Source organism: Macaca fascicularis, chromosome 20 (genome assembly GCF_037993035.2).
Source record: "Macaca fascicularis isolate 582-1 chromosome 20, T2T-MFA8v1.1".
NCBI classification, from domain to species: Eukaryota; Metazoa; Chordata; class Mammalia; order Primates; family Cercopithecidae; genus Macaca; species Macaca fascicularis.
The window spans coordinates 79,773,886-79,800,046 of record NC_088394.1 but is presented as its reverse complement, the minus strand read 5'-3'; the positions used below and the strand labels follow the sequence as shown (position 1 = coordinate 79,800,046).

Below are 26,161 nucleotides of genomic sequence, written 5' to 3'. Positions count from 1 at the left end.
GCATTCAGTGCAGGGCAGCTGGGGTCTGACTCCTGGGGGAGTTGGGCTTGGAGAAAGTGAGATCTCGTGGGCTCTGGGAAGGAGGGCCTGTGCCCTGTTCCCACACAGCACCCCCAGCGGCAGGGCTCCTTAGGGAGGCCAGGCCAGGGCCAGGCATGGCCAGAAAGACCCTGCCTTTAAGGTGCTGTGGAGCTCTGGGCAAGGAGTGTACCCAAGTAACCAGCGTGGCCCAAGGCCAGGGGTCCCCTCTGCAAGTGTCAGATTGGAGGGGGCCCTGATGATCTTGCAGACCCTGCAGCCACCTTGGGCCAGAAGTCAAGCAGGGCTCTTGCCCTCAGAGAGCTTCTAGTCTAGTGGAGATACACCCATGAAACTGCCTTGCTGAGAAGCTACCAGGAAGGAGAGGCCCCAGAGAGGACAGCAAATAATGGGGGAATGTGACCTGGTCAGGCCATCAGGGAAAGCTTCCTGAGGAGAGGATGATGGATGAAATTTGGAGGCAGAGTGGGCATTGCCTGGGAGGCAGGGAGGGGAAAGCATTTCAGGAGAAGGGAGCAGCATGCACCAGGCAGGAAGGAGGGAGGACAAGGAGTCCCAAACTGAGGGAGGAGAGTGCTAGGAGGGCCTGGAAAAGTATAGAGGGGAGGGTCAGGCCACAGCAGGCTTGGGAGGTCATGGAGGGGGCTGTGTGTGAGAGGGAGGGTGATAGGGATGGCGGAAGGGAGGAAAGGAGAGGAGAGATGGAACCTGATTTGCATTTCACAATGACAACTCTGCCTGCTGGGGTGGAGAAGGATCTGGAAGGGTGTGGCATAGGCAGATGGGCAGAGCAGCTGCGAGGTTAGTTATTGCACGTGATCAGGAAGGAGACTTTGTAACCTGGGCCAGGGAAATGAAGGGAACAAGGCCAGTGATCCGTGCAGGGGCCCAGGAAGGGGTGGGAGGTGGGGGTGAGGGGAGCCCCAGGGATGGCACTCAGGCTTCTGTGTTACACAGTCGGACGGCTGGAGGTGGCCTCGCCAGGAAGGCACAGCTGGAGAAGGCCAGGTTTTGGAGGGAGGGCATCTGCATTCAGCCTTGGCCGTGCTGAGCCTGAGCTGCTGCTGAGCTATCCAGGGGAAACACACAGGTATGGGGTGTCTGCGTCGCCAGTGAGGGGACCGTGCAAGTAACTGTCCTGACTGAACACTTCAGAGTGAAGAGCAGCTCTGTTAACAATGATGCCACAACAGTGCCCCAGACAGGTCCTGTCCCCGGCAAACAGGGGCACTGGTGCCCTTGCTATTGGTAGTTAGGAGACGGCAGAGACATAGATGAGGGTGAGATCCTTAGAGAAGGAGTGGACTCCAGGAAGCCGAGAGGAATGGCTGACCAAGAGTGGCGGAGGACAGGTGGGGACGGCCAAGAGGGTGTGCATCTGTGCCAGTGCCGGGAGCATTTGGGAAGTGCAGAGTGGCCCACGGTGGCCCCTGGCCATTGCTGAGGGGGCACCTGGCTGGATGTACCCCCTAGGAGGTCACTGAGGGCCTCGGTGAGAGCTGGCAAGGAGAGGTGGCATCGTGAGTCACACTGGGGTGGAGACTGAAATGGCCAGTTCTCTCTGGAGCAGCGCTGCTTAGATAAAAATGGTTTCTGGCATCTTTGAAGGCAGCTCTCTGGTCTCCTGCCCTCCTGCAAAAGCTCTCAAGGAGGCAGTAACTCATGTTCAGGGGGTGCTGTCTGAGCAGCAGGAGTGAGGGCTGCCTTTCCTCAGTGAACCAAAAATATTTGCCGCGCCTCTCCTATGTGCCAGGCGATGCAGACAGATTTATGGCAACAGACTTGAGAGAACAGGCCGGGGGTTCAAGCCTCTGTCACAGACGCACAGGAGCTTCAGAAGCAAGCTCTCCTGCTGGGTGGGATGTGGCCCACTCCATCTCCCCCGTTCTAGGAACTGCCTGGGCCACTCATCTCCCCTTATCAACATGAAGAGGGGACACCAGTTGTTCCACTCAACTGCCCCGGAGAGATACGTGCTCTGGCTGCTCTCCCCACAGGGCCAGATCCCCATCTCCAAACCGGGCCAACCATCATTCCCGCCACGGCCCGGGCTGAGTCTGGGGTCATGAGAGGAGGCTGTCTCCGTGGCGGTGGAGCTGTGCACAGCCTGCTTCCGGCAGGAGAGCCAGGTCCGGGTTCCTGTCTTCCCGTGGTCTGGCTGCTCCTCGCTGGCCGGGATTTTATGCTTTGGCGGGAGCTCAGCTTCCGTCCCTGGCAGCCGAGGGCTCGGACTGACATGGCCAGCACTGTGCATGCTCGGGTTTTAGAGAAGGCACCCCAGCCTGGGGTGGTCTTCCACAGACCCCCACCCCCGTGCCAGAATGTCAGCACCCTAACACGCCCTGTCCTCAGTCTCTCTGCCCAGCCAGGCTACCTTTCTGACCTATTCCCCTCCAGGCTTGCCAAAACCTGGGGCCCACTCTGTTCTACCCACTGCTGGCCTTCTCCTCTCTGGGCCTTCGTGTGGGTCTCCCCACGTATGGTCAGGAGGTGGACCAGCGGGGTGGAAGGAGAGCTGGACGGTGGTCGGGCCTCGGTTTGAGTCCTAGCTCTGCCCTCACCAGCTGCTCAGCCCTCTCCCAGCTCACCGCCTCATCTCTAAGTGAGAAACACTCGCTCCAGCTTCAGGGTTGGACGTGGTGATCCTCTAGGGAAGGAGGGAGGCTGGGACCAGGAACGTGTACAGAGAATGCCTGGCCCAGAACAGAGAACCTCGTTTCTCTCTCCCTTCCTCAATGATCAAGAACTAGCCGGGAGGGAAACGCAAATGCAGTTTGGAAATGCCCAGAGCAGAGAATCTTGTTTCTCTCTCCCTTCCTCAATGATCAAGAACTAGCCGGGAGGGAAACGCACATGCAATCTGGAAATAAACCAAACAAAGGCGAGAAAGAGATCTAGGGTGATCTCTTGTCAAGTCTGCTAAACCGCAAAGGAAGCAGACTTCCTGTGGTGAAATCACTGGCAGCTTTTGTTTCTAATAGATCGAAACGGACTTCGTATTTCAGTAAGTGCCTCAGAATCCAACTGGAAACCACAGAGGTGTTTGCTCGATTTAAATCTTCAGTATACCTCATGTTTAATTTCAAACAGAGCTCAGAATAAGCAAATGCCTGCACAAAGCCCTGAGATTCCCCCATTTCTGAGGTCACACGGAATGGACGGGGAGGAGGGAAGCCCTCTTGGGAGCGACTCTTGGTCGTTCCTGACCTGGAGGTCAGTGAAGGTCAAACCCTCAGAGGGCTGGAGGGGTAGAAAGAGAAAGAGAGACAGAGAGGCCTCAGAGTGACCACAGCAAGTTCAGATTGTGAGGCCCTGCAGAGCCAGTCTAGAGCTAACCGGGTGGCCTGGGCTCTCCCTGAGGACTACGACAGGGGTGCTCAGCCATCAGGGGTCGGGAGGCCCCCAAGCCTCTGTGCAATGCAGTGTACAGAGAAGCCATTCCCACCTCCCCCGGGAACGAAGGATCCACTTAGTCACCTCTTAGAAACTGAGTAGAAGCCAGAAAACCAGCAAATACTCAAATATCCAAATAAGGCTGAAAGATCCCAGAACCCGCATTCAGGCGAGCATGATGGTGGCGCCCAAGTCCAGATGTAGAAACGCCTGTCATGACAGGGACGGGTCTGCTTCCCAGCGCAGGCATCAGTTAACTGCTTTATATACATCGTCTCCTTTGAGCCTCTCAGCAGGCTGTGGGGTCGGTACTATGGTTACTGCCACTTAAAGATGGGGAAACTGAGGCAAAGCAAGGGTAGGTGGCTTGCCCTGGGCCACCCGGCTGGAAGCGGTGGGGCCAGGATTTGAACTGGGCACTGGCCGGAGCCAAAGTCTACAGCTTCCTCCATTGTGCCTCACACTGCATTTCAGAAGAAAAAGGAGCCCATGAACAGGTCAGAGCAGGTGCACCCCAACTCCAGTGCACCCTTCAAGTCTGAACCCTAGCAAGGTGCAGGGTTGGGCCTCTTGTGAAACCCTGTGGGTGGGATGGAGGGAGCTGGGGAGCACCTGACCCACAGATGACAGGGCTCCAGTAGATAAGGAGAGCTGGAACTTAGGTCTGGGATGGGGGAGAACGGAGCAAGGCAGCCCCTGAGATGGGATGGGACCTGGGCTCCAGAAACACAGGTTGGGCCTCAGACTGAGACGGGGAGCTCTCAGGGGAGCAGGCTTTGTGGCAGGGGTGAGGTTGTGACTTCAGCCTTGAACTTGGGACACAGTGGAAAGTACTCATGACAATTTATTGTGCACGTACTGTGAGCCCAGCACTGCTGGACGCTTTCCAGAGGAAGACACTGTCGTCAGAGTGGTTGCCCAGGGTTCCTGAGAGCAAGTGGGACGGAAACCAGGTCTGTCAGACTGAGCCCCTGCCCTCTTGGCACTGTGTTCCTCTTGTGATGATGTCACCTGGGCATTGAGAGCACTTTCCTGTAGGATGTAGTTCAGAACACTAGGACCTAGTGAGTAGCCTTTTATCACCCTCAGACCCGGCTGCTGTCTGCTTTTGTTCTGCACTGCCACTGTGTGAAAGATGACATAGGGAAGACTGGGTGGTCAGATCATCCCTCAGGAAAAGTGAGGAGCTAGAAGCCACCTGACTTCCTAGAGGTTCTACAGTAAGAGTGAGAGGTAAACAGATGATGAGAGGTTTGTAACACCCATGAAGTGAGGGGAATTTTGGTTCAGTGCAGTATCATAGAGGGACCACAGGCTCTTTCTGCTTATGATGGGGACTGAGGCATGGAGAAGGGATGTTAATACATCCATCCACCCATCCTAACATCCTCCACCATCAATTCATCTGCCCACCCATCCATCCATCTTCCATCATCCATCCTCTTCCTTCCATATACCCTCCACCATCCATCCATCCATCCATCCATCCATCCATCCATCCATCCATCCATCCTATCCTTTCCACCTACCCTCTACCCTCCATCCATCCATTCATCTTCCTTCCATTAACACTCTGCCCTCCACCATCCATCCATCCATCCATCCATCCATCCATCCATCCATCCACCCACCCACCCGTCTTCCATTCACCCAGCCATCTATTCATCCATCCATCTTCCTTCCTTCTATCCACCCTCTACCATCCATCCATCATTCCATCCAACCATCTTCCTTCCATCCATCTATTCATCCATCCATCTTCCTTCCATTAAAACTCTGCCCTGGCTGGGCACAGTGGCTCAAGCCTGTAATCCCAGCACTTTGGGAGGCTGAGATGGGCGGATCACAAGGTCAGGAGATTGAGACCATCCTGGCTAACATGGTGAAACCCCGTCTCTACTAAAAAGTACAAAAAAACTAGCTGGGCGAGGTGGCGGGTGCCTGTAGTCCCAGCTACTCGGGAGGCTACGGCAGGAGAATGGCATAAACGCGGGAGGTGGAGCTTGCAGTGAGCCGAGATCCAGCCACTGCACTCCAGTCTGGACAACAGAGTGAGACTCCATCTCAAAACAAAAACAAAAACAAAAACAAAAACAAAACAAACAAAAAAAACCCACTTTACCCTCCACCATCCATCCATCCACCTTCCTTCCATCCTTCCATCCACCCAGCCATCTATTCATATATCCATCTTCCTTCTATCCACCCTCCACCATCCATCCATCCACTCATCTTCCTTCCTTCCATTAATGCTCCACTATTAATGTCTGTCCGTCCGTCCATCTGTCCATCCATCCATCCATCCATCCATCCATCCATCCATCCATCCATCCATCTTCCTTTCATCCATCCATCCAATCTTCACTGAGGACCTGCTAAATGTGAAGCATTATAAGAAGTACCAAGATAAAGTCTGGTAAAAACAGAAAACCACTGATGACTGTGGAAGCTGGGTGATAGGTCTGTAGGTTTGTTATACAATTTCTCCCTGCTTTTACATATGTTTGAAATTTTCCATAAGAGGTTAAAGAGATGAGGTGTGAAAGGTGGGAACTAGGAGTTGCAGCCTTGGACACGCCTGCCACACAGAGGCAGTGGATGTGCAGCTCTTCCTGGGCTCCCCGAAGGCAGTGATCTTGGAGCCTGGGAGGCCCGGGCAGAACACAGCCACCCGGAGAGGCCTTGCAGATTCGAGGGCAGGAGGGAGGAAGGGGAAAGGGAAGGGGGAGAGAATGAGAATGAACCTCAGGCCTGAGAACAGGTATGGGCTGGGGGTCTTCCTGGGTGTCTCCCAGCTCTGCCCGTTAGACAAGGCTCTCTGACACAGAACATTCTGGCTGCCTTTGGGTCTGTCAACTGTTCACAGGCAGCAGCCTCAACCTGGTGAGATGAGCTGCTAGCTGCCCAAAAATGTTTTGAGGAACTGGTGCCTAGCCTCACGTGAGCTGGCGGAGATCTGTTTTTATCCCAAACAGAATGGGTTCTATGAATGGCTGTGGGGGGCCAGGGAGCTCCCTGCAATTGCAAAAGCAAAACAAAACAAAACTGTGCACGGGGTGTGTGCTCTGTGCACTAGGTTCTCCTGTGCACCGCGTGTGTTCCGTGCACTGCGGGTGTTCTGTGCACTGCGTGTGGTCTGCTGTGTACTGTGTGTTCTGCTGTGTACTGTGTGCTCTGTGCACTAGGTTCTCCTGTGCACTGTGTGTGTCCTGTGCACTGCGGGTATTCCGTGCACTGCGTGTTCTGTGCACCGCGTGTGTTCCGTGCATGGCAGGTGTTCTGTGCACTGCGTGTGTCCTGCTGTGTACTGTGTGCTCTCCTATGGACTCTGTGTGTTCTGTGCAGTGTGTTCTCCTGTGCACTGTACGTGTTCTCCTGTGCAGTGTGTGTTCTCCTGTGCAGTGTGTGTGTTCTGTGCACTGTGTGTGTTCTGTGCACTGTGTTCTCCTGTGCAGTGTTTTCCTGTGCACTGTGTGTGTTCTCCTGTGCGCTATGTGTGCATGTTCTCCTGTGCACTGTGTGTGCATGTTCTCTTGTGCACTCTGTATGTGTTCTCCTGTGCACTGCATATGTGTTCTCCTGTGACAAGGCCCACCTGGCTTTCACCAGAGTTTCAGTGATCTGTAACTCACAAACAGTTAAGAAACTGTGCCTTAGTGATAAATAAAACCCAGGGGCGGGGGTCACATTTGGCCTAAAGAGTAACGTGATGTGATGAGCGGCCTTGCTGGAGGGAGGGCTCCTTGGCCACAATAGTGAAATGGATTTGAACACTATTCCGAGACCCACCTCAGGAGTGCTAGTTCCTAGTGACTTGGGGATGACTGACATCTACAAACTCCTCTGGTGAGCCAAAGCCTCCTCGGATGTCACCTGAGCCGGTCCTCCCAGCAGCCTGTGTGGCAGGAATTCCTATCACCCCCTCTCCACACAAGAGAGAACCAGACAGCACAGGTGAGGGACACAGCCGGGAAGGGTGCCACCGGATCTGAAAGGCTGCCGGAGTGATCCGGAACGGGTGATCCTAGCTTTTTAGGCCAAAAGCTAAGCAAAGACGGTAAGGCCCAGCAGGTTTCCGCAGGCCTGAGGGTCTGGGGATGCTTGTGGTAAAGAACTCTGCCCGCAGGAAGGGCCGGCAGGCTGCCAAGATTGCAGTGATTGGCTTGCAAGCCACTCTGATGCTTTCAGAATCAGCCCGGAGAACAAGAGGCATGAGACAGCTTCCACCATCCCACCGTCTGTCATGAGGCAACATGCCGTACGCAGAAGACAGAGAAGGGGCCTGGCACCAGTCTGGGAGACGAAAGGCAAGGAAGGCGAGGGATCTGTCTGCCAATCCGAGGACAGGGCAAATGCGGACACGCGCACACAGACACACAAAGATGTGTGAGCACATGCAGACGTGCCCTGATACACACAGAGATGCTCATGCACACGCACACAGATGTGCCCTGATACAGACGCTCGTGCACACATAGACGTGCCCTGATACACAGACGCTCGTGCACATGCACTCACACGTGCACTGATAGACACTTGTGCACACGCACACAGATGTGCCGATACACACAGAGATGCTCGTGCACATGCGCACAGACGTGCCCTGATAGACGCTCGTGCACACGCACACAGACGTGCCCTGATACACACACACACACACACAAACACACTCGCCTTCCTCCCACAAGCACAGTGATTGCCCCTTCCTTCATCTTTGTTCTCGTCCCACACACCCCAGACTCCTTCATCCCAAACTCCCCACAGGCTGGCTGGCTGATTCCAGCCTTCCCAGGTCTCTAATCTTAAAGATGACCACCACTACATAACCAGATGTTTAATGCTTTACAGAACAAACATGTTCTATACTGTGAAGTTCATTATGAACCTGAATCCCTGATCTTTAAAGCCTATCATTCAACTTATGCCTCAAGCAGCAGCATTTTTGTGTTCCACGATTTAACTTACTACACACACGTTGTGCAAAGTCACAAACCTTTGCATACATTTATGAGCTTCAGAATTTAACTGGGAAGTGTAGCACAGTCCTTTATCCCTTTGCATTGCATGGTGAGAAATGGCTAAAGCAACCATCGCCGCATTCTGTTTTGTGAGCGCAAAGGAACACCTACTTTTATCTGGGCCCCTCGCCCTGGTCCTCAGGAGGATGCCGGATCCCCCTGGGACGATAATGGCAGAGGCTGCACAGCTTCCTGAAGATGTAAGTACCACAGCACCAGCCCCGGGCAGGGAGCCAGGTCAAGGGCAACGAGAAATCTTCTGGAGACAGCACAGCAACCCACCTATCCGTGTGCACCCGCACCCACAACCGTCTTGCGCTGGGCGCGTCTCGCCCAAGGCAAGGGAAGCTGAGGCCTGGCCTCACAGCGTGGCCTGGCTGTGGGCCAAGAACACAGTGAACTTTGGCTTTGCTTGGAAAACTCCTTCAGATATAAAACTCCCGGCCCCTCCTGAAAACGATCATTTTCTTAGCTGGGGCCCTGTGCTTTAGGAAAGGTTTACTGTCAGAGCTTGCTGTTCTTCTGAAACTGGGCCACTAGGCTGAGCACCTGCTCAGAGGCTTTGATGTTCTTGGAGCTGAGGTAGGAGGTGCTGTTGGGGCCCGTCTCCTCCAGGAAGTAGCGGTAGTTGGCCATGAGGCCGCAGGAGCCGGTGATGCCTTTGAGGCTCACATCCGCCATCCAGTTGATGCGCCACAGCACTGCCCCGTTCTGCAGGTGGAAGTTGGCCACGGGGTTCAGCGCGTAGCCGCGGTGCTTCTCTCCATACAGGTACCAGGCGCACAGCCTCATGAGCGGAGTCTGCAGCGCCCGCACCAGGGTCTCCGACTGCACCCACTCGCTGCTGCTGAGGAGGAGCTTGAGGGTCTCGTTAGTGGGGCCACCTGTGATCTCCGAGATTTCCTTACACTCCGAATCTGTGAAGAGTTCATTCCTCCCGTGATCCTTCACTTGCGAGTTCAGAAGCCCCAGAAGCCATTTGGTGAATCCAGGTATAGGTGACAGACTCGAAAACACTCCAAGGTGAGGAAACTCTCGCTGTAAAGCATGGTTGGGGTGGAAGGGAAGGCGGAGAAAACACACAAATTCAGCAGGTACACTACCAACAGATGAGCACCTCTCAACCTACGGCTTATATGCTGCTGTGTAGTGGTCACAGTGACATTTGGTACGTTATTTATCTTCTTTCAAGGAACTGTTGTTTTTTGTTTCTTAGAGTCAGGGTCTTGCTCTATTTCCCTGGCTGGAGTGCAGTGGCGTCATCATGGCTCACTGCAGCCTCCATCTCCCGAGTCCAAGCCATCTCCTGCCTCGGCCTGCTGAGTAGCTGGGACCACAGGCGCGCGCCACCAGGCCCAGCAGGAAATATTTATCAGGAACCTGATGTGTGCCAGACCCTGGAGGCATCCTGACTCCCCGAGGCAGGGCGTCTCCGTCTCCACATCCCTTCTCATGTCGGCAAAACCGAGACTAGAGTGCTGGGGGACTTGCCTAAAACCAGACAGCTGGCCAGTGGGGAGTGGGGCTTGGTGCACCGCAGCTACTCACTGCAGACCTTGTCTTTCTCGTACACCGTGCTCCTCCCATGGCCACCTGTCAGGCCCCAGAAGCTGCTCTGTTGCTGGGCACACGAGTGGCCAGGGACTGATGAGTGAGCGACGAGCTGCCCAGCCACACCACAGTGGGTGCAGAACGGGGTAGAGGAGGAGGAGGGGGACGCTGCAGGTATCTCTCCATATCACATGACACGGTTCAATCGTTATTGTTCCAACTAGGTAGAGATCTCATGATCATTTCCAACAACCCACTACTTTCGGATTATAAACCTAATACATGCTCACTATAGCTTTTTTTAAAAAAAATTAATGACAGAAGAAAATAAAACCATCATACTCCACTACATTGAGAAAACTACTCTCAATAGTCTGCTAAAGCAAACTCCTGGTGTTTCCTGATGTGATTTTTGTATGGGTGAGACACTTATTTTATATTTTGTATTATGAATTTATATCGTGAGCATTTTCTCATTATCATTTAAAATTCAAAAACACAGAATTTTAACCACAGAGTAATATGAAAAGAGAAGACTATTAGGATTTTCCTCACCATGTTCCTCTCATTGGGCATTCGTGGTAGCTCTCGGATTTTTTGCCTTTTATTATTATTTTTTTTTGAGACAGTCTTGCTCCCAGGCTGGAGTGCAATGGTGCAATCTTGGCTCACTGCAACCTCCGCCTCCTGGGTTCAAGTGATTTTCCTGCCTCAGCCTCCCGAGTAGCTGGGACTACAGGCATGCGCCACCATGCCTAATTTTTGTACTTTTAGTAGAGACGGGGTTTTACCACATTGGCCAGGCTGGTCTCGAACTCCTGACCCCAAGTGATCCGCCTGCCTCAGCTGGGATTGCAGGCGTGAGCCACTGCGCCCACCTGTGTTTGCTTTTGTAAACCCTGACGAGCGCCTCCATGCAGAGAGGCCATTCGTTCCCTTCTAGACCCCCTTTGAGGACTTCTAGGCAGCTGCCCAGGGGCAGGTAACTGGCACCCTCAGGACAGCGGCTGGGCTAAGGCCTAACTCCCCTGAATCCTGGGATATGCTCCTCCTCTTCCTGCCTTCCTTACCCTGCTACATTTCCCCACCCCACCCTGCTCATCACCACCCTCAGCGAAGACAGAGGAACGAGGAAACTGGGAAGGAGCTGTGGCTTATTGTTACCCGGGGGGAAACATGGCAGTGTGGTAATGAAGCCCATACGCAGCTGAATCCTGAGGGCTTCAATTTGAAACTGATTATGAATTTACTAGGAGCATGTAAACGTTCCCACTCCACACTGTCGTCCTCGAAGGGCTCTGCTGCAGCCAACTGCAGCCCCCAACGCAGAGAACACCCTGCTCAGAGCCACTCACTAGCAAACATCTAGCTACTGCACCTAATCATTAGATTCTACTCATTGGAATTTATCCAAGCCCCTGATGAGGTTGGTGGTTTTTGAAAGCCTAGGCCCAGAGTGAACATCAATATTTCTGATGTAGGATGGTGCATGTGTTTTTCACAGGGCAGCCAAGAAAGGGGAGTTAGATCAAAACTAAGCTGATGCATTTACCTTCGAGCTGTCTGGTCTCACCTCAGCACTCCCTCGCAGGCCATGAGAAGGCCCATGCTAACAGCATGTCACGTGTCAGAGGCCCTGAGAGTGGGGGCAGGGGCAGGGGGGAGGACAGGCATGGCAGGATGACCATCAGCTATGCCATCTGGCTGGGACACTTCAGAGTGACACTTACACCAGGACGACACATGAAATCAAGAGTATCCTGGGCAGGTCAGAATGAGGTCGCCCTAGAGAGCTGATGACCTCAGAACACAAGTGCATCTTGCAGGAGGCTGGGCCGGAGGCCTCTCTCAGCATCATTCTCATCTCTCTGGGAGACTCATGGCTCCTAGGAGTTGCTGAGGGGCCTCTGGCACTTCTTCTACTCCCTGATGCTCCCTTTAGCTTCTGTCTTCATCCATGTCCTTCGTGGCAGCTGACACCCCACGAGTTCACGGACCTGACCACACGGAAGCCAAGCGTGACCGGGACTCCCCGCGCGGCGCTTACCTGCAACTCCTTGACGACTCGCTTTATGAGGAATGTTCCCAGCTCCACCCCTTGGAGTCCCTGCTGGGTCAAACTGATGGAATAAAAGATCGCAGCAGCAATTGTGTTCTTCTCTTCCGTTTCTGATGGAGGACATTCCTTCACGATTGCCTGGAAAACACCAACGATGGTTCTAAGGTTGGCCTGGCCACTCTGCAGCCCACATGGCAACCCTGTCGCTGGGACCAGAAGACAATTCTCAGAGCACTGGAAGAGCCGGAAGAGACCTCGGCTCCCCGACTGGGGTGTAGGCTATGGAGCCTAAAAGCTGCCCTGTTTCGAAAACTCTCTGGAGGAGGCAACTCCACAGCTTCCCTGGGGGTCCTCGGTGCTGCATCGTTTCTACCATTTTGAAATTTTCATGCGAACTTTGCTGAAGAGCAATGGATGCCCCTTTCTGTCTCTTTTAGGCCTCTGTGCAAACAAAAACTTGCTCCGTAACTGTCCCGCCAACACTCAGCGGTAACGCACGGATCCTCGAGACCAAACAGCTCCAGTTCCTTCGGCTTCTCCTAAAGGGCTGATGTTTCCCACCACGGAATTGCTTTTCTTCCTTTTCTCTGAACCCTAGGTTTTTCAAATTGCTCAAGAGGCCATATGCAGTCCTATATACTTTTCTTTTAGGAAATATACCTTTGTTTGACTTTCTCGTGTACCTTTTGGGTTTCATGCCATCTTTGTTTTTCCTAAACAGTAACACAGACATCCCGGCGAGGCATTCTAAGAAACGAGCTAGACTGGGAAGTCGCTTAGCTGAAATCTGAGTTTACTGCCTCTCATTCTGATGGCAGCGTTTTCTAACCCCTAATACTCTGAAGCATTATCCTTAATACCCCAAAGCTCACTGGATAACAGTGGAATAGCAGGGGGCTACTTTTTCATTTGCTTTGAAGCAGGTTACACCAGCTTACTTTTGAAGAACCCATGTAAACTATTTTAACTTCTACCAGCTACCTTCGATTCTGGAAGTGGGAGTGTTTAGCTCAGACCACATAGATGAGGTCTGGTAGTCAGTCCAGGAACTTTCTGAAATAGTGTATGGAATGTGTGAGTCTATGCATATCTGTCCTGAGGAAAACGCCCTCAGTGTTTTTCCCTTCAGATTCTTCATAGGGTCAGTGACTCCTACAAAGTGAAGAAACACTGCTGTGAGGAAATGGGGAGAGCTCATGACAAGAAGGACACATCCTCTAAGGACCGAGAGGGGCCCGCTGTCCCGCACCGTGCTCTATGGAAGAGCTCTGTGGTTCACAGAACAGAACTCCCTTCACATCACTCCCAGGCTTATCTCCTGTCTTTTTTTTTTTTTTTTTTTTGAGACGGAGTCTTGCTCTGTCGCCCTGGCTGGAGTACAGCAGCACGATCTCGGCTCACTGCAACCTCTGCCTACTGACAAGTGATTCTCGTTTGTGCCTCAGACACCCAAGTAGCTGGGACTATAGGCGCACACCACTACACCGGCTAATTTTTGTATTTTTAGTAGAGACGGGGTTTCACTATGTTGGCCAGGCTGGTCTGGAACTCCTGACCTCAGGTGATCCGGCTGCCTTGGCCTCCTGGAGTGCTGGGATTCCAGGCCTGAGCCGCCGTGCCCGGTTCTCCTTTGTTTTTTAAGAAGTCTGTAAGTTATCTTGTGATTCCTTATGCAAAAATCCCAGCAATCTTTTTTTAAAGTTTTCAAAATAAAAACAAAACTTTCTTCAGTTATACGAGTGAGGTATATGTAATGTCAAAGAGGCAAAAAGAATTGTAAGGCAAAGTGAATAAAACAAAAAGAGGCCAAAAAAAAAAAAAAAAAAAAAAACCATGCATGAAGAAAAAATAACAAATTACTCCAAAATCTAATCCCCATGCCTGTTGCTGCTGCCCTTTTGATGAACACCTTTCCAGGCTGTCTCAGAGGCTCTCGGTATGCACACAAATGTACACAGGACTGCGCACCCATACACATTCTCACGTGCCCAAATGCATATGCTCAATTTACACATAAGGAAGGCATCTCCCCTCAGAGTCAGGACGTGAGCTGGGTCTGAATTCCAGTTCCACCCTTACTTGCTCTATGATCATAGGTAAGTTACAGATGTTCCCCTAAGCCTCAGTTTTCTCATAGTAATACCTAAATCAGCCAGGCGCAGTGGCTCACGCCTATAATCCCAGCACTTTCGGAGGCCAAGGACGGCAGATCACCTGAGGTCAGGAGTTCGAGACCAGCCTGGCCAACATGGTGAAACCCTGTCTCTGCTAAAAATACAAAAACATTAGTCAGGCATGGTGGCACATGCCTGTAATCCCAGCTACTCAGGAGGCTAAGGCAGGAGAATCGCTTGTACCTGGGAGGCAGAGGTTGCAGTGAGCCGAGATAGCACCATTGCACTCCAGCCTGGGCAAGAAGAGAGAAACTCTGTTTAAAACAAACAAACAAACAAACAAAAAAACACCTAAATCACAGGATGCTCTGAACAGTAACACACAAAATGTGCTTCACAGACTGACAAGCACAGAGCATATACTCAACAGATTTTATTAATATTATTCATAAGACCACACCACACACAAGCTACTGTGTAAACCTGAACTTCTACTCGACAATAGGTCAAGGCTGGTTTTCCATGTCAAAATATAAACCCACATCAATATTTAAACACATGTACAGATATCCGATGTACGTGAGGCCGCGCCATGTGTCTACACCGCCTTCCTGGAGCCCATTCTCTCCTGATGGGCCCTCGGATATCATCTCCAGCCTTTCAAACTGTCAGCAATGCTGCAAGAACAGCCATCTGACTCTCAGGGCTGAGAATCTCCCCAGGAGAAGTTCCTAAGAGTGGACTTTTTAGGCCAGGAGGAATGCACATTCTGAATTTTCATCCATGTTGCCAAACTGCCCTCAGAGAAGTCAGAATGGCCCCTAGTCGCACCAACAGGACGTTGGAGTGTGACTCTTTCACACACAAACATTGTAAGGGAATGCGTTTCTCCTTGGTGATCAGGAACATCTGCTCATATGCCCTACTCAACTTCTCTAACTTCTCAGCGGGACACCTGCTTAGGGCACTCACCTTGTGATGGGCCATCATCCACTTAGCTTCCTAACAGGCCCTCCTGTCCTCCTGGCCTAAGCAAACCTGCACTGCCCCAGAGGTCTCGTGCTCCCTGCCACCTGTCTTTAGCACTCCCATTTCCAGACCCTGCAATGTGGTCCCTGGTTCTTCTGCCCCTGTGGGCCTGCAGGAGCATTTCAGACATTGTTGCCAAACTCATCCAGGAGCAGAGCAGCTTGCCACAGGACGGGGCTATCAACCCCAAGTCCCATAATCTCCACTCGCCGGGGAGTGTCCTGGGCCCACATCAGGCATGAGAGATGTGTCTCTTTCAATTTTCTAATCAAGTATCTTTCAAAACTCCCCACAGGCACTTAACAAAAGCTGTAAAGGTGAACCATGTATGAACCAGGTATCCCGTCTCTTCTCCCTTCACAATTATTTTCTGCCTCACAAACACGTTCTGTGATAGACTTTAACTGTATCTCAACCTAAGATCAATGCAGCCAGATGAATGCTCTCCTTGCTCCATAACTGTCTTCCCGCTACACTTCTACACTCTACACCTACAAATCTGGAGATTTTATGTAACCAATTAAAAAGCCCAAAACCATTTATTTGGAAAAAAAAAAAAAAAAAGAGGATAAAATCAAGTAAAAACAAAACAAAACAAAACAAAAACACGAGGGGCTCTGTGCTCTGTGGGGTGCCTATCTTGTCCCTGATTGACCATCGCAGGTACCTGGATGTTGCTGGAGATGTCACCAGTCAGTGCCACATGCAAAACGACCAGGGGCTCCCCAGGAGTTGAACAGTGAGAAAAGAAGTAACATCTTCTGTAGGGCCCAACGCGGCGCTTCATGTCCATCCAGTTTTTTACAGGATGCACAGCCTCAGCCCTGGGGCGAAATTTATAAAGAGATAAGACAAATGCATAATTCACAACTTAAGTAATGGTTGCTGACTCCTATTCATACTATTCATCTAAGTCAAACAAGTTCTTTAAATAGAGCTTTAATGGACTCTTCTGGAAGAGTCAAGGAAAGTCATTTTCATGAGAAACAGCACCCACTGAGAGGAACTACAGTGAATGACCATTTTACACACAAAACGGTGCTCCAATTTTAACCCCAGTTTTAAGAGGAGTTTGTGAGGCTCCGGGGAAGGATTCATGCAGATTTTCAGGTGAAACCTAATCAAATGCTTGGTGTCGAACACTGTGTCTTCTCTTTCCTCGGGATCTCCGTGAAGCCCTGTCAGCGCTGCAAACACGGGGCTCATCTGGTGTCTTCTAGCAACCTCACCCCACTGCTATTTTGTTTTCAGCACGTGAAATGGCAGCAGGCACTGTCAGTCCTTTGAATTGGTTACATTTCAAATAGGACACTTTTCAAACCTTGGATTCCATGGGACAACTTGTAATGTGAAGACACCTACGTGCAAAGAGTCCCGGGTTGTGAGGCCACCATGACATGCTAGCCTGTGTGATACTGGGTCCTGGAGGTAACGCATGATATAGCTTGTTTAGAGATTTTAACCCAGGGAAAAATCTTAACCACCAGGTGGGCCAAATGCTGTTTTGATTACGAATGCATATGCTTGGTCCAGTGAGTTTCTGCAACTCTGATCATGGGGTCTTGGGAAGAGAGAAAATGGGCGTGTTTGCTTTAAGTAAGAGGACATAAATAAGAACCCACGCAGGTCCCTGACACACACATCGGTTTCTCTTGGTGCCCCTTCCTCTTCCTCCATGATCTTAGTATCATGTGTGGTGACGGCGGCAGCATTTGCAAATACTGTGTTTGGATTTTATTAGACTTGAAATAAACTGTACATGTGAATGAAGATAGATTGGCTTTTAGCCAATATAAAACATACATAAATATACATGAAACATATATGTACAAAGCAAATGAAAACCTTAATACTTACTCACTAATTTTCTGAAGCACTTCACACGGTGAATGCCAGGTGACCCGTTCTAGGTTCAGGAACCCGGAGGAAAACCATTCTGAGAGCATTCCTTTCAGCACGCCATTCATTTCCTGAAAAGAAGATAAAGCCCAGGCCTTCAATGGGCAACAGATCAAGCCCATCTCTGTGTTGTGGCCAGCACAGGGAATGAAAATGCTCAAGCAGACAACTGCGCAAGACGATTCTCCAAACAGCTTTTCCCGAGATTCCTCTGTGAGACTCTTATCTCAAACCGAGTCAGGCTTTCATTCAACACTCTATTTAGACTTAACTACTTCAGTCCGTAAGACCCCTGAATGGAAACAATTCAATTTGAACTAAGTTGCCTAAATCAAATAATATGTTCCAATGTGTTCACCATAGTGAGGATACTAATTATATCGAATTAACATAACAACGAAAGATGCTCTGTAAGGGAAAACTAAGACAGCAAGGGTGTCAGCAGCACTATCCTCATCCTCTTGGGAACCCTCTTTGATACGTCAAAACATTACTCCTACGTTTCCTAAAAAAAACAAATACTTGGTCCAGGAGCCCTATTTTATCAACTGAGAGATGTACATTTTCATATTTTAACATCTCTCAAGTCAGGATGCAGCTTTTGAATGACGGCAGGTCACAGTCTAATTGGCAGCATTATTTTTTTTGAGAGATGGGGTCTCACTCTGTCACCCAGGCTGCAGTGCAATGGCATGAACACAGCTCACTACAGCCTTGACCTCCTGGGCTCACGTGATCCTCCTGTCTCAGCCCTCCAAGTAGCTGGGACTACAGGTGAGTTCCACCACGCCCGGGTAAATTTTTTTTGTATTCTTTTGTAGAAATGGGGTTTTGCCATATTGCCCGGGCTGATCTCGAGCTCCCGAGGTCAGGCAATCCACCTGCCTCGGCCTCTCAAAGTGCTGGGATTACAGGCACGAGCCACTGCGCCTCGCCATAACTGGCAGCATTTTAAATCTACCTTAGAGGGACATAATAGTATATGTGGCAACCAATGCACTTCAGAGGTGATGAAATTATCTTAATTTTGCTTCAATTATTTATATCTTTATTATCTCTTATCTACTTCTAAAAATGATGTGAATTGACTCGACCACCCAAGATACATTTGCACTGAAGCTTTTCCAGCAAGACCAGAACAGAAGGCCCTGAGCAGAAGCAGCGTCGTCTCGGTGTCGCCTGCACAGCCACAGCTTGTTGTTCTCCAATGGCTGTATCCTTTTCTTCCAAATTAACAGAAGCCTCGCTTTTCAGCTAGGGACACAGCTGTCCAGAATAAAGACTGCCCTGTGGCTGGGGGTAGCCATGTGACAGAGTTCTGGCCAATGAGGGGTAAGCAGAGGTCTCCTGCAGCCACTTTGGGGAACTTGGAAAGACAGCAGGAGCAAGCCCTTGGCCCATCTTTCTCTTTGTCCTTTCCACTGCAGACTGGAAGGCGGTGTGATGGCTGGCACTGGAGCAGCCATCTTGGGCTGCTTTGGAGATGAAGGTTTTTCTGGGCAGAGCGACAAGATTCAAGTCTGGATCCACCAAGAGCACCAAAGAGCAGAATCAGCTCTGGGCTGCCGACCTCCAGACTTTCACACGAGAGACAAACTTCTGTCATATTCAAATCACTGCTATTTTGGGTCTTTGTTACTCATATATTATGTATCAACAGATCCACTGAACATTATTGTTAAATAACAGTAAACATCTCAGGACATCTGATAAAAGAATGACCTTCTGAATCTCTCTATAAGGGTCATGAAGAACACAATGGGCAACACCTATAAAGAGTGGCTTTATAACCGCTATTTTCTTTTCTTTTCTTTTTTTTTTTTTTAGAGACGGAGTCTTGCTCTGTCACCCAGGCTGGAGTGCAGTGGTGCAATCTCAGCTCACTGCAACCTCTGTCTCCCAGGTTCAAGTGATTCTCCTGCCTCAGCTTCCAAATTTTATAAAATCATTTTACTTTTTAATTCCTGCTAAAGGGTGAAAGGACTCAGCACTCTGTCACCTGGGGAAGACTCGCAGGTTTTGGAATGGTGGCTCAGAGACGTTTTCGGAAGGAGGTGAGATCTCCCTTTACATGTTTAAGCACTAGGGCAGGAAGGAGGCCACAAATTTGTTCTGTGTGACCCCATGGGGACTGGGAAAGTAAATCTAGACCGACTGGTGTAAGTGATGGACAGTCAGACATGGACTCAATTTAGTGTAAAGAGGAACTTTTGAATAGCGGGAGCTGTCCACAGAAGTCATCCTGGGAGACAGTGACCCTCAGCACTGGAAGTCACCAAGCACAGGTGGACAGAACTCAGCAGAGCTGTTTGAAAACAGACTTAAGCATTGGATAGGTGGCTGAACCAGACGATCTCTGCAATTCCTTTTAACTTTACATTCCATCACTGAATCTCCTTTACTTGGTTGTAAACTCCATAAAGGCAGGGTCCACTTCTGATTCATTTCTACGGTTCGCAAAGCGTTTACCAATAGATTGATATCAAATGAGAAAGATGGAAAAATGGAACGAACGGTGATTAGTACGTAGCGGGAGGGGAGGATGAGAGAGACTGTTTGCTAGGTGTCACGGAATGGCCCTTTATAAAACTGTATTTTCTGCATTTGACTACAGCGGCTCTTAATCTTCCTGGGATCCTCTCACACTCTTGAGTATGTGTTAAAAACCACAGGCCCTGTCCCCAGAACATTGCAAACACATTAATAAAATTGGGCACCTGTTTTCCTGGGGTTCATGGACTCCTCTGATACTTACCTATGGACTATCCCAGGGGCCAGAGGACTTCTGTACCCCAGGTTAGGAACAGATGAGCTGAGCTCTGTGTAAGAGGTACCGGCATCTCTCTTACATTCATGATAGGAAAAAAGCTGAAAATACCTAGTTTTACTATCAGTTCAATATTAATTATGAAAGAAATGGTTTGGCTGATGAAAGCTCCTCCCCTACAAATCTCTTCATTCTATTTTGGGCTCCTGACAGCTACAAAATGTGACACTGGGACACGAGAACTGGGAATCTGGGCTAAAGGTCAGAAGTCTCCGTTGCTCAGTTCTAACACCGGCAGCAGCTGCTCAGGCACGCCGCAAGGTTGCCGGGATACAAACACCACCAGGGAAAGAAGCCTCCGCGACTGTGTGTGCATTAATTCAGCCACCATTTATCACCAATACAAGACTGAGAAACACAACTGCTGGGAATATCCTGGTGATGCTAAGGGTAGCGACAGTTCTCAGTGTATTCTGCTGGAGTGCTTCTTATTTTTTTTTTTCAGAGGCAGGTCTTGCTATGTTGGCCAGGCTGAACTCCCGTGCTCAGCTGAACCTCGCAAGTAGCAGGGACTACAGGTGCGTGCCACTGCATCCAGCTCTGTGTATTCTGTATTGTTAATTCCATTGACTTGTATGACACTGTTTAGACCAGCCAACTTTTCCTTTTAAAAGATAAAATGGTTCCCTCTCTTTTGAAGCTCTATCAAGATCTGCTTATTTTGGTATGGAAGAAAAGTCACCTTCCCTTGCCCAGAAGCCCTGGGTTGGGGAAGGGAGTGGAAAGCCATGGATGAGGGTAGCACTGCAGAGGCTGAGAAACTTGGGGACAATTCCCACTCACATAAGCTTCCACTCCGCAGGTGTACACTTTATACTATGGATATACTTTCCTATCTCAAAATAAGTACCATTTAGCACAGCTAAGCACAGAATTTACTAGACCCAACAAAGAGTACTCTATTAACTAAAAGGCAGAGGATACACAAGGGTCTAGCATGGCCGGGTGGCTGTGGCAGTGGGAACCAGGTCCCTCTCTAGTGTCTGTGCCTCTGTTAAGGTTCGAACACCTCTCATTCCACCGAGGTCCAAACTGCCCATCAGGAACCCTTTCCACGAATTAAAGGCCAACCTCCCTTGAGTGCCCATAAACTGCTGAACCATGCTCAGACCTTCCCCTCTACTGGGGATTCGACTCGGTTTCACTGGGATTTCACCTCCAAGAAACTGAAGTCATCAACCAAGTGGGCCTCTGGAGAAAAACAAAAAGCCTATAAACCACCACTCCCTAGACACATCACATCCTCATTCCCACACCTACCACACAACCACAGGGACACACACACCTACAAACTCCTCCACGTTTTGTGGCCACAAATCCAGGCACGGTAACAAACCTCCAAACTCACTTGGACCAGAGGAAAAGAACATTTTAAAAAGAAAGCACACAGCCGGGCACAGTGGTTCACACCTGTAATTCCAGCACTTTGGAAGGCCAAGACGGGCAGATCATCTGAGGTCAGGAGTTCGAGACCAGCCTGGCCAACATAGCAAAACTCCGTCTCTACTAAAAATACAAAAATTAGCCAGTAGTGTTGGCAAGTGCCTGTAATCCCAGCTACTCGGGAGACTGAGGTGGGAGAATCACTTGAACCCAGGAGGCGGAAGTTGAAGTGAGCCGAGATTGTGCTGCTGCACTACAGCCTGGGCAACAGAGCAAGACTCTGTCTCAAAAAAAAAAAAAAATCAGATAAAAAAATAGATCACATAGGTTACAATATCAGATTCCAGTTGACAGTTTATATGTAAAGAAAAATGTAACTCTATTCTCAGACTGATTTAAATGTTTAAATGACAGGGATTTAAAAAAAATTACACTTGGGCTCACACTGATCTATAATCCCAGCACTTGGGACTGGAGGGTTGCTTGCTTGAGGCCAGAAGTTCAAGACCAGCCTGGGAAACACAACAAGATCCCATCTCTAAAAAAAAAAACATAAACAACAAAACAAAAACCCATCTATATATATACATACACACACACACACACACACACACACACATACATATATATGTGTATATATGAGAAAACTACGCAGAGCAAGGGAAGGGGAAGGGAATTAACAGGTTCGGCTACTAACAGTTATATGCACTGAATGTAAGGTTGGGGTTTCTAGGTAAAGAAATGGAAGGGGCACAATAAAGCAATCACAAAAAGGCTCCTGCAGCCATTATGTCCTAACCATATGCAGAGGCAAAGATCAGGCTGCCATTATTCATTCTGTTTGATATCTCTGGTCCACGGGACTTCTGGCCTAATATTACAGAATGCAATGTATTTTTTTTCCCCTTATGTATATAGACAGCCTTGGTCAAAAAGCAAGGAAATGTGTGAATGTCTGAGGACTCAGCAGCCTCTGTATTTCCCAGGGGCCAGCTCCTTTCTTTCAACAGTCAAGTCTGGATGTGAGTGTGTTCAGTCGTGTTCCTTCCCAACGATGTGATAACCAAGAGTTTTCCTGAGTGGGGAAGAACAAAAGGATGTATTCCACAACATCTCACAGAACCAGGGAATTCAGAATTGGACCGGATGTGAGAAATCAACGAGGGACAAAGCTGGCCAGTGTCTGATAGGAGGACCCTCCCAGCTGGGAAGAAACCTTTCCAGCCCTTCGTGGCTTCCTTCCAGGCTCAAAAATCTACGACAGAGTGTGGGGCAGTCTCACCTCCACATAAATGCTGAATGATTAGTGTGTCAAGTATGTCTCATGCCAGGGCACCCAGGAATCTATTGCAATGACTCATTCATCACTCTGCTATGCAAGAAATTTAAGATAAGTTTCCCAGTTTTCGAGGAGCTGATCACTTACTTGGGGGGATGATATATTGCCAAGTACTATGTGCAAGTGTGGATCAGAAAAGCTCAGCTATTCAGACCGGGCTTGAGACTAGAACATGACGATTCAACACGGTAAGAATTCTTGAGTGATTTCATGTCATGCAATTAGCAACTGTGGGCTTTCTGTCTGAGAATCTTATGGCCAAAGATGCCTGGCCCTCAGTAACAGCACTGTAAATTAACCAGCTATCATGGGGAATCAAATCATGGCCACTGTTGTCACTCTTGACATTAATCTCATACTTAATTATGCCTGATTTTATGCATCTAAGTAGCCAAAAAAGGTAAGAAAGTTTCTAATAAACATCTGATTAACTCACACAGTAAGACAGTGATACAGCATAGGGCAAAGAACCCTGGATTTGGGTGGGTGATCAGCAAGAGTTTTTTGCTCTGAATTTAAGGACAAGTCACACAACCTGAGCATCTTCTCCTTTACTGTAAAAGGGATACGTGTTATCACCCACGTAAGACTGAAGGAATGAAAATGAAACTATTAAACCAGTATTAGAGTTCTTAAATGGGTCAGGTCATAACCACTCAATCGTTCAATTTTTTTTTTTTTTTTAACTCCAACTGTACCTAACAAACTTCTGAATGTCCAAAACTTCCTGAAACATTTACATCATTTTTCATTAATTAAAAGGGCAGGTTAAGCCTGGGCAAAATGGTGAAACGCACCCTCTACAAAAAAATAACAAAAATTAGCCGGGCATGTGGCCTGCGCCTGTAGTTCCAGCTACTCAGGAGGCTGAAGTGGGAAGACTGCTTGAGCCTGGGGAAGTCGAGGCTGCAGTGAGCCGTGAAAGCACCACTGTGCTAATGCCTGATTACCTCAAGTCAACTCAGAATCATCACAGTAAGTACCGAACTCAGGGTGTTAAATGTCCTCCCAAAAGTCACGGAGCACAGAGAAGGCCAGAAGCCATGGAGACTCCGGAGTGTTGCTGGTGGTGACCTTGAGTCCTATTTACCTTTGTGTATTTCACAGGACTTCTCAGGACAATGTCTCACACATAGCGGGTGCCCAATTAACCTCTGAAACACTATCTCAGAAGGCTGCCTGATGCTCAGCCTGATGCTCAAGTTCAGGTATACCATATAGATGAAACACTTTAATCAGCTACAACAATTAAAAAAGAGACTGTAGAGCACACACTAATCAGGTACGGGAGGCGACAGTTACCTTCAAGGCCACCAAATGCTGAGTATTTAGTAAACACTATACAAGTGAGGACTTCAAGGACAGACTGGAGGGAGGCGGGGGTGTGCTCTGACGAGGCCAGGACTCAGCGTGGGAAGGGGAGAGTTGGTGAGCTGTAACTGCGGGCGAAGTGAGCGTGGTTTCAGGCAGGGAAGGTGGGGTGTGTGGGGCTTGGAGGGGGCAAATGAGGACTACTCGAGGAGGGCGGCCAGTCCGCGCTGCCGGGGGGTCGAGTGCAGGCCCCTTACCCGGACGTCCGGCCCCTCCACCAGCTTGAGGGCCTGAGCCTCGAGCAGGTCGGCCCGCAGCTGCACCAGGAAGCGCACGCCGCCGTCCAGCTTGCTGATGTGGTGGAAGAGGCCGCGGTAGCGCGGCACCAGCGCGTAGCGCAGCCGGTCCTCGGCCTGCAGCAGCACCGCCGCCTCCCGCTGCTGCTGGCGCAGCTGGAGCACGCCGGCGCTCTGCTCCGCCACCTGGCCGTGGTCCACGCCGAAGCCCCGCGCCAGGCGGCCCAGCAGCTCGGCCCGCTCGGCTGTCTCGGCCAGTCCGCCGTAGAAGCTCACGAAGTCCGCGCACTGACCCTCGGCGGGCGCCGGTGTTTTCTCGCGCAGCTCGTAGGCCGGTGTCGGCGGCACCGCGCGGCGCAGCAGCTCGTCCATGGCCCGCTCCAGGGCGCCAGTCGCCTGCCCGCTAGCCAGCCGGGGCCCGGGCGGCCGCGGGGTAAACCGCAGCGGGAGGAGACGCCTGGCCGTCAAGCCTGGCCCGAGGCCTCGCATGGTGCCGAAAACAGCTGCCGAAGGGGAGCGCAGCCGCCGCTGCCGCGCTTCCGGCTTCCGGCTTCCGGCGCACGCTGGCCCCATTGGCCGAGGCCGGGGGCCGGGATGGGGAGGCGGCCAATTGGAGGGCGGGGCGGCGGGGCGAGGCGGCGGGGGCGGAGCGGCTCTGGCGGAGGCCCTAGGCCAAGTGTGGCTAAAGGTTACCGGCCCGCGGCGGGGGTGCTTCGGTGCCTCCTCCGGCTCAGCTGGCGGCTTGTCCTCTGGTCCTAACACCTGGCCGCCTAAAGGCACCGGCCCAGCCCCTCCTCTCTTCCCCGACCGCACTGCACAAGTGCCGCCTCCTCTCTAGATCTGAGCGCCTCCAGCCTCCAGGTGCATCAGAGTCACCTGGGAACTCCTGTACTCAAGGATTCCTGGGCTCTGAAATCAGAATCCTAGAGATTCAGATTCAGTGTCTGGCAGGAGCCAAAGAATCTGCGTGCTTAAAGGTGTTTGTGGCAATCCTGTAGCCTTTGTTTGACCCCTGCCTAGGCACTCAGCATTCGCGTCAGGGTCTTCTTACACAGATGACTCCCAGAGCCACAGAGGTTGGAGGGGTGTGTGTGTGTGGAAAGAGAGAGAATATGTCTATATGTAGGCATGTATATACACATACGTATGCATATACACATACATACGTATGTAAGAGAGACATAGAGACAGAGAGACTGATGGAAAGCCATGCCCTTGAGCAAATGCCAGGATGACACAGAGTTTTCTTTGAAATAGTTTTCAGATAATTGCAATTACCAAGAGAGATTTATTTTGTCCTCTAGAAAGTTAGGCCTGAACTCTATTTCTCCCTCCTTCCCCAATCCATTACAATTTGTAGACGAGAATGTCACATACCAACCATGTCTCCCACATGCAAAATTGCCGGAGGCATTATGAAACAGTGGGATTTTGTTCCACTCAGATGGAAATATAGCATCTTTGGTTGGAGGGTGAGGGAGCCATGTACTTGGTTGACTACATCTAGGTGCTAGGATTTCTATAGGTAGAACCCTCTGGTGCAGGTCTTGCAGGATGAAGACACCGGGAGGTAGTTCTGTATGAGGACAGCTTTTGCTAGGTGTGTCTCATCTTATGGGCCACGAAGAAACTATGTTTGGTTCATTCTGCCAAGACACACACACACAAAACAATCTGAAGGGCTAGTGGTGGCTTTTGAGCACACATCTCCGTTCCTCTTTTCTAAGAAGTGGTGAAACCATATTGCCAGCTGGCTAAGGGAGTCGGTCTGGTCAAAACTCTGGTGTTTGTTTTCCTTGTTGAGTGAGCTCTTGTCTATCATAGGATACTGCTGCCTTGCTTTAGGAATCTTGTCTTGAAAGCTTGACTTTGCTTAAGCATTTGCTAAGTGTTGTACCCCCAC

General features: G+C 50.3%; 1 protein-coding gene and 1 long non-coding RNA gene across 6 annotated transcripts in view; one reads left to right on the top strand and one right to left on the bottom strand.

Annotated features, from left to right (window-relative positions):
• MLYCD (malonyl-CoA decarboxylase) overlaps positions 1–24,759 on the bottom strand; it is a 48,007-nt gene extending 23,248 nt beyond the window's left edge. The window contains exons 1-5 of one of the 2 annotated variants that reach the window (XM_005592653.4): positions 24,220–24,759; positions 17,061–17,173; positions 15,871–16,027; positions 12,049–12,198; positions 8,252–9,488 (exon numbers count right to left, since the gene is read on the bottom strand). In XM_005592653.4, the coding sequence (XP_005592710.2) occupies positions 8,955–9,488; positions 12,049–12,198; positions 15,871–16,027; positions 17,061–17,173; positions 24,220–24,747 (1,482 nt within the window). In that variant the 5' untranslated portion in view covers positions 24,748–24,759 and the 3' untranslated portion in view covers positions 8,252–8,954. Of the gene's footprint in view, positions 1–8,251; positions 9,489–12,048; positions 12,199–15,870; positions 16,028–17,060; positions 17,174–24,219 lie in introns of those variants that run through there. The other variant, XM_074027667.1, reaches the window with a different exon arrangement.
• On the top strand, positions 9,166–23,585 carry LOC135968829 (uncharacterized). Of its 4 annotated transcripts, none has more exons than XR_012429181.1 (3): positions 9,166–9,473; positions 18,205–18,434; positions 18,530–23,585. It is a non-coding gene; the product is annotated as an uncharacterized lncRNA (long non-coding RNA). The 4 variants fall into 4 exon arrangements; XR_012429182.1 differs by lacking the exon at positions 9,166–9,473 and adding an exon at positions 17,108–17,876; XR_012429179.1 differs by having other exon boundaries at positions 18,205–23,585.
• Positions 24,760–26,161: the final 1,402 nt, after the last annotated feature.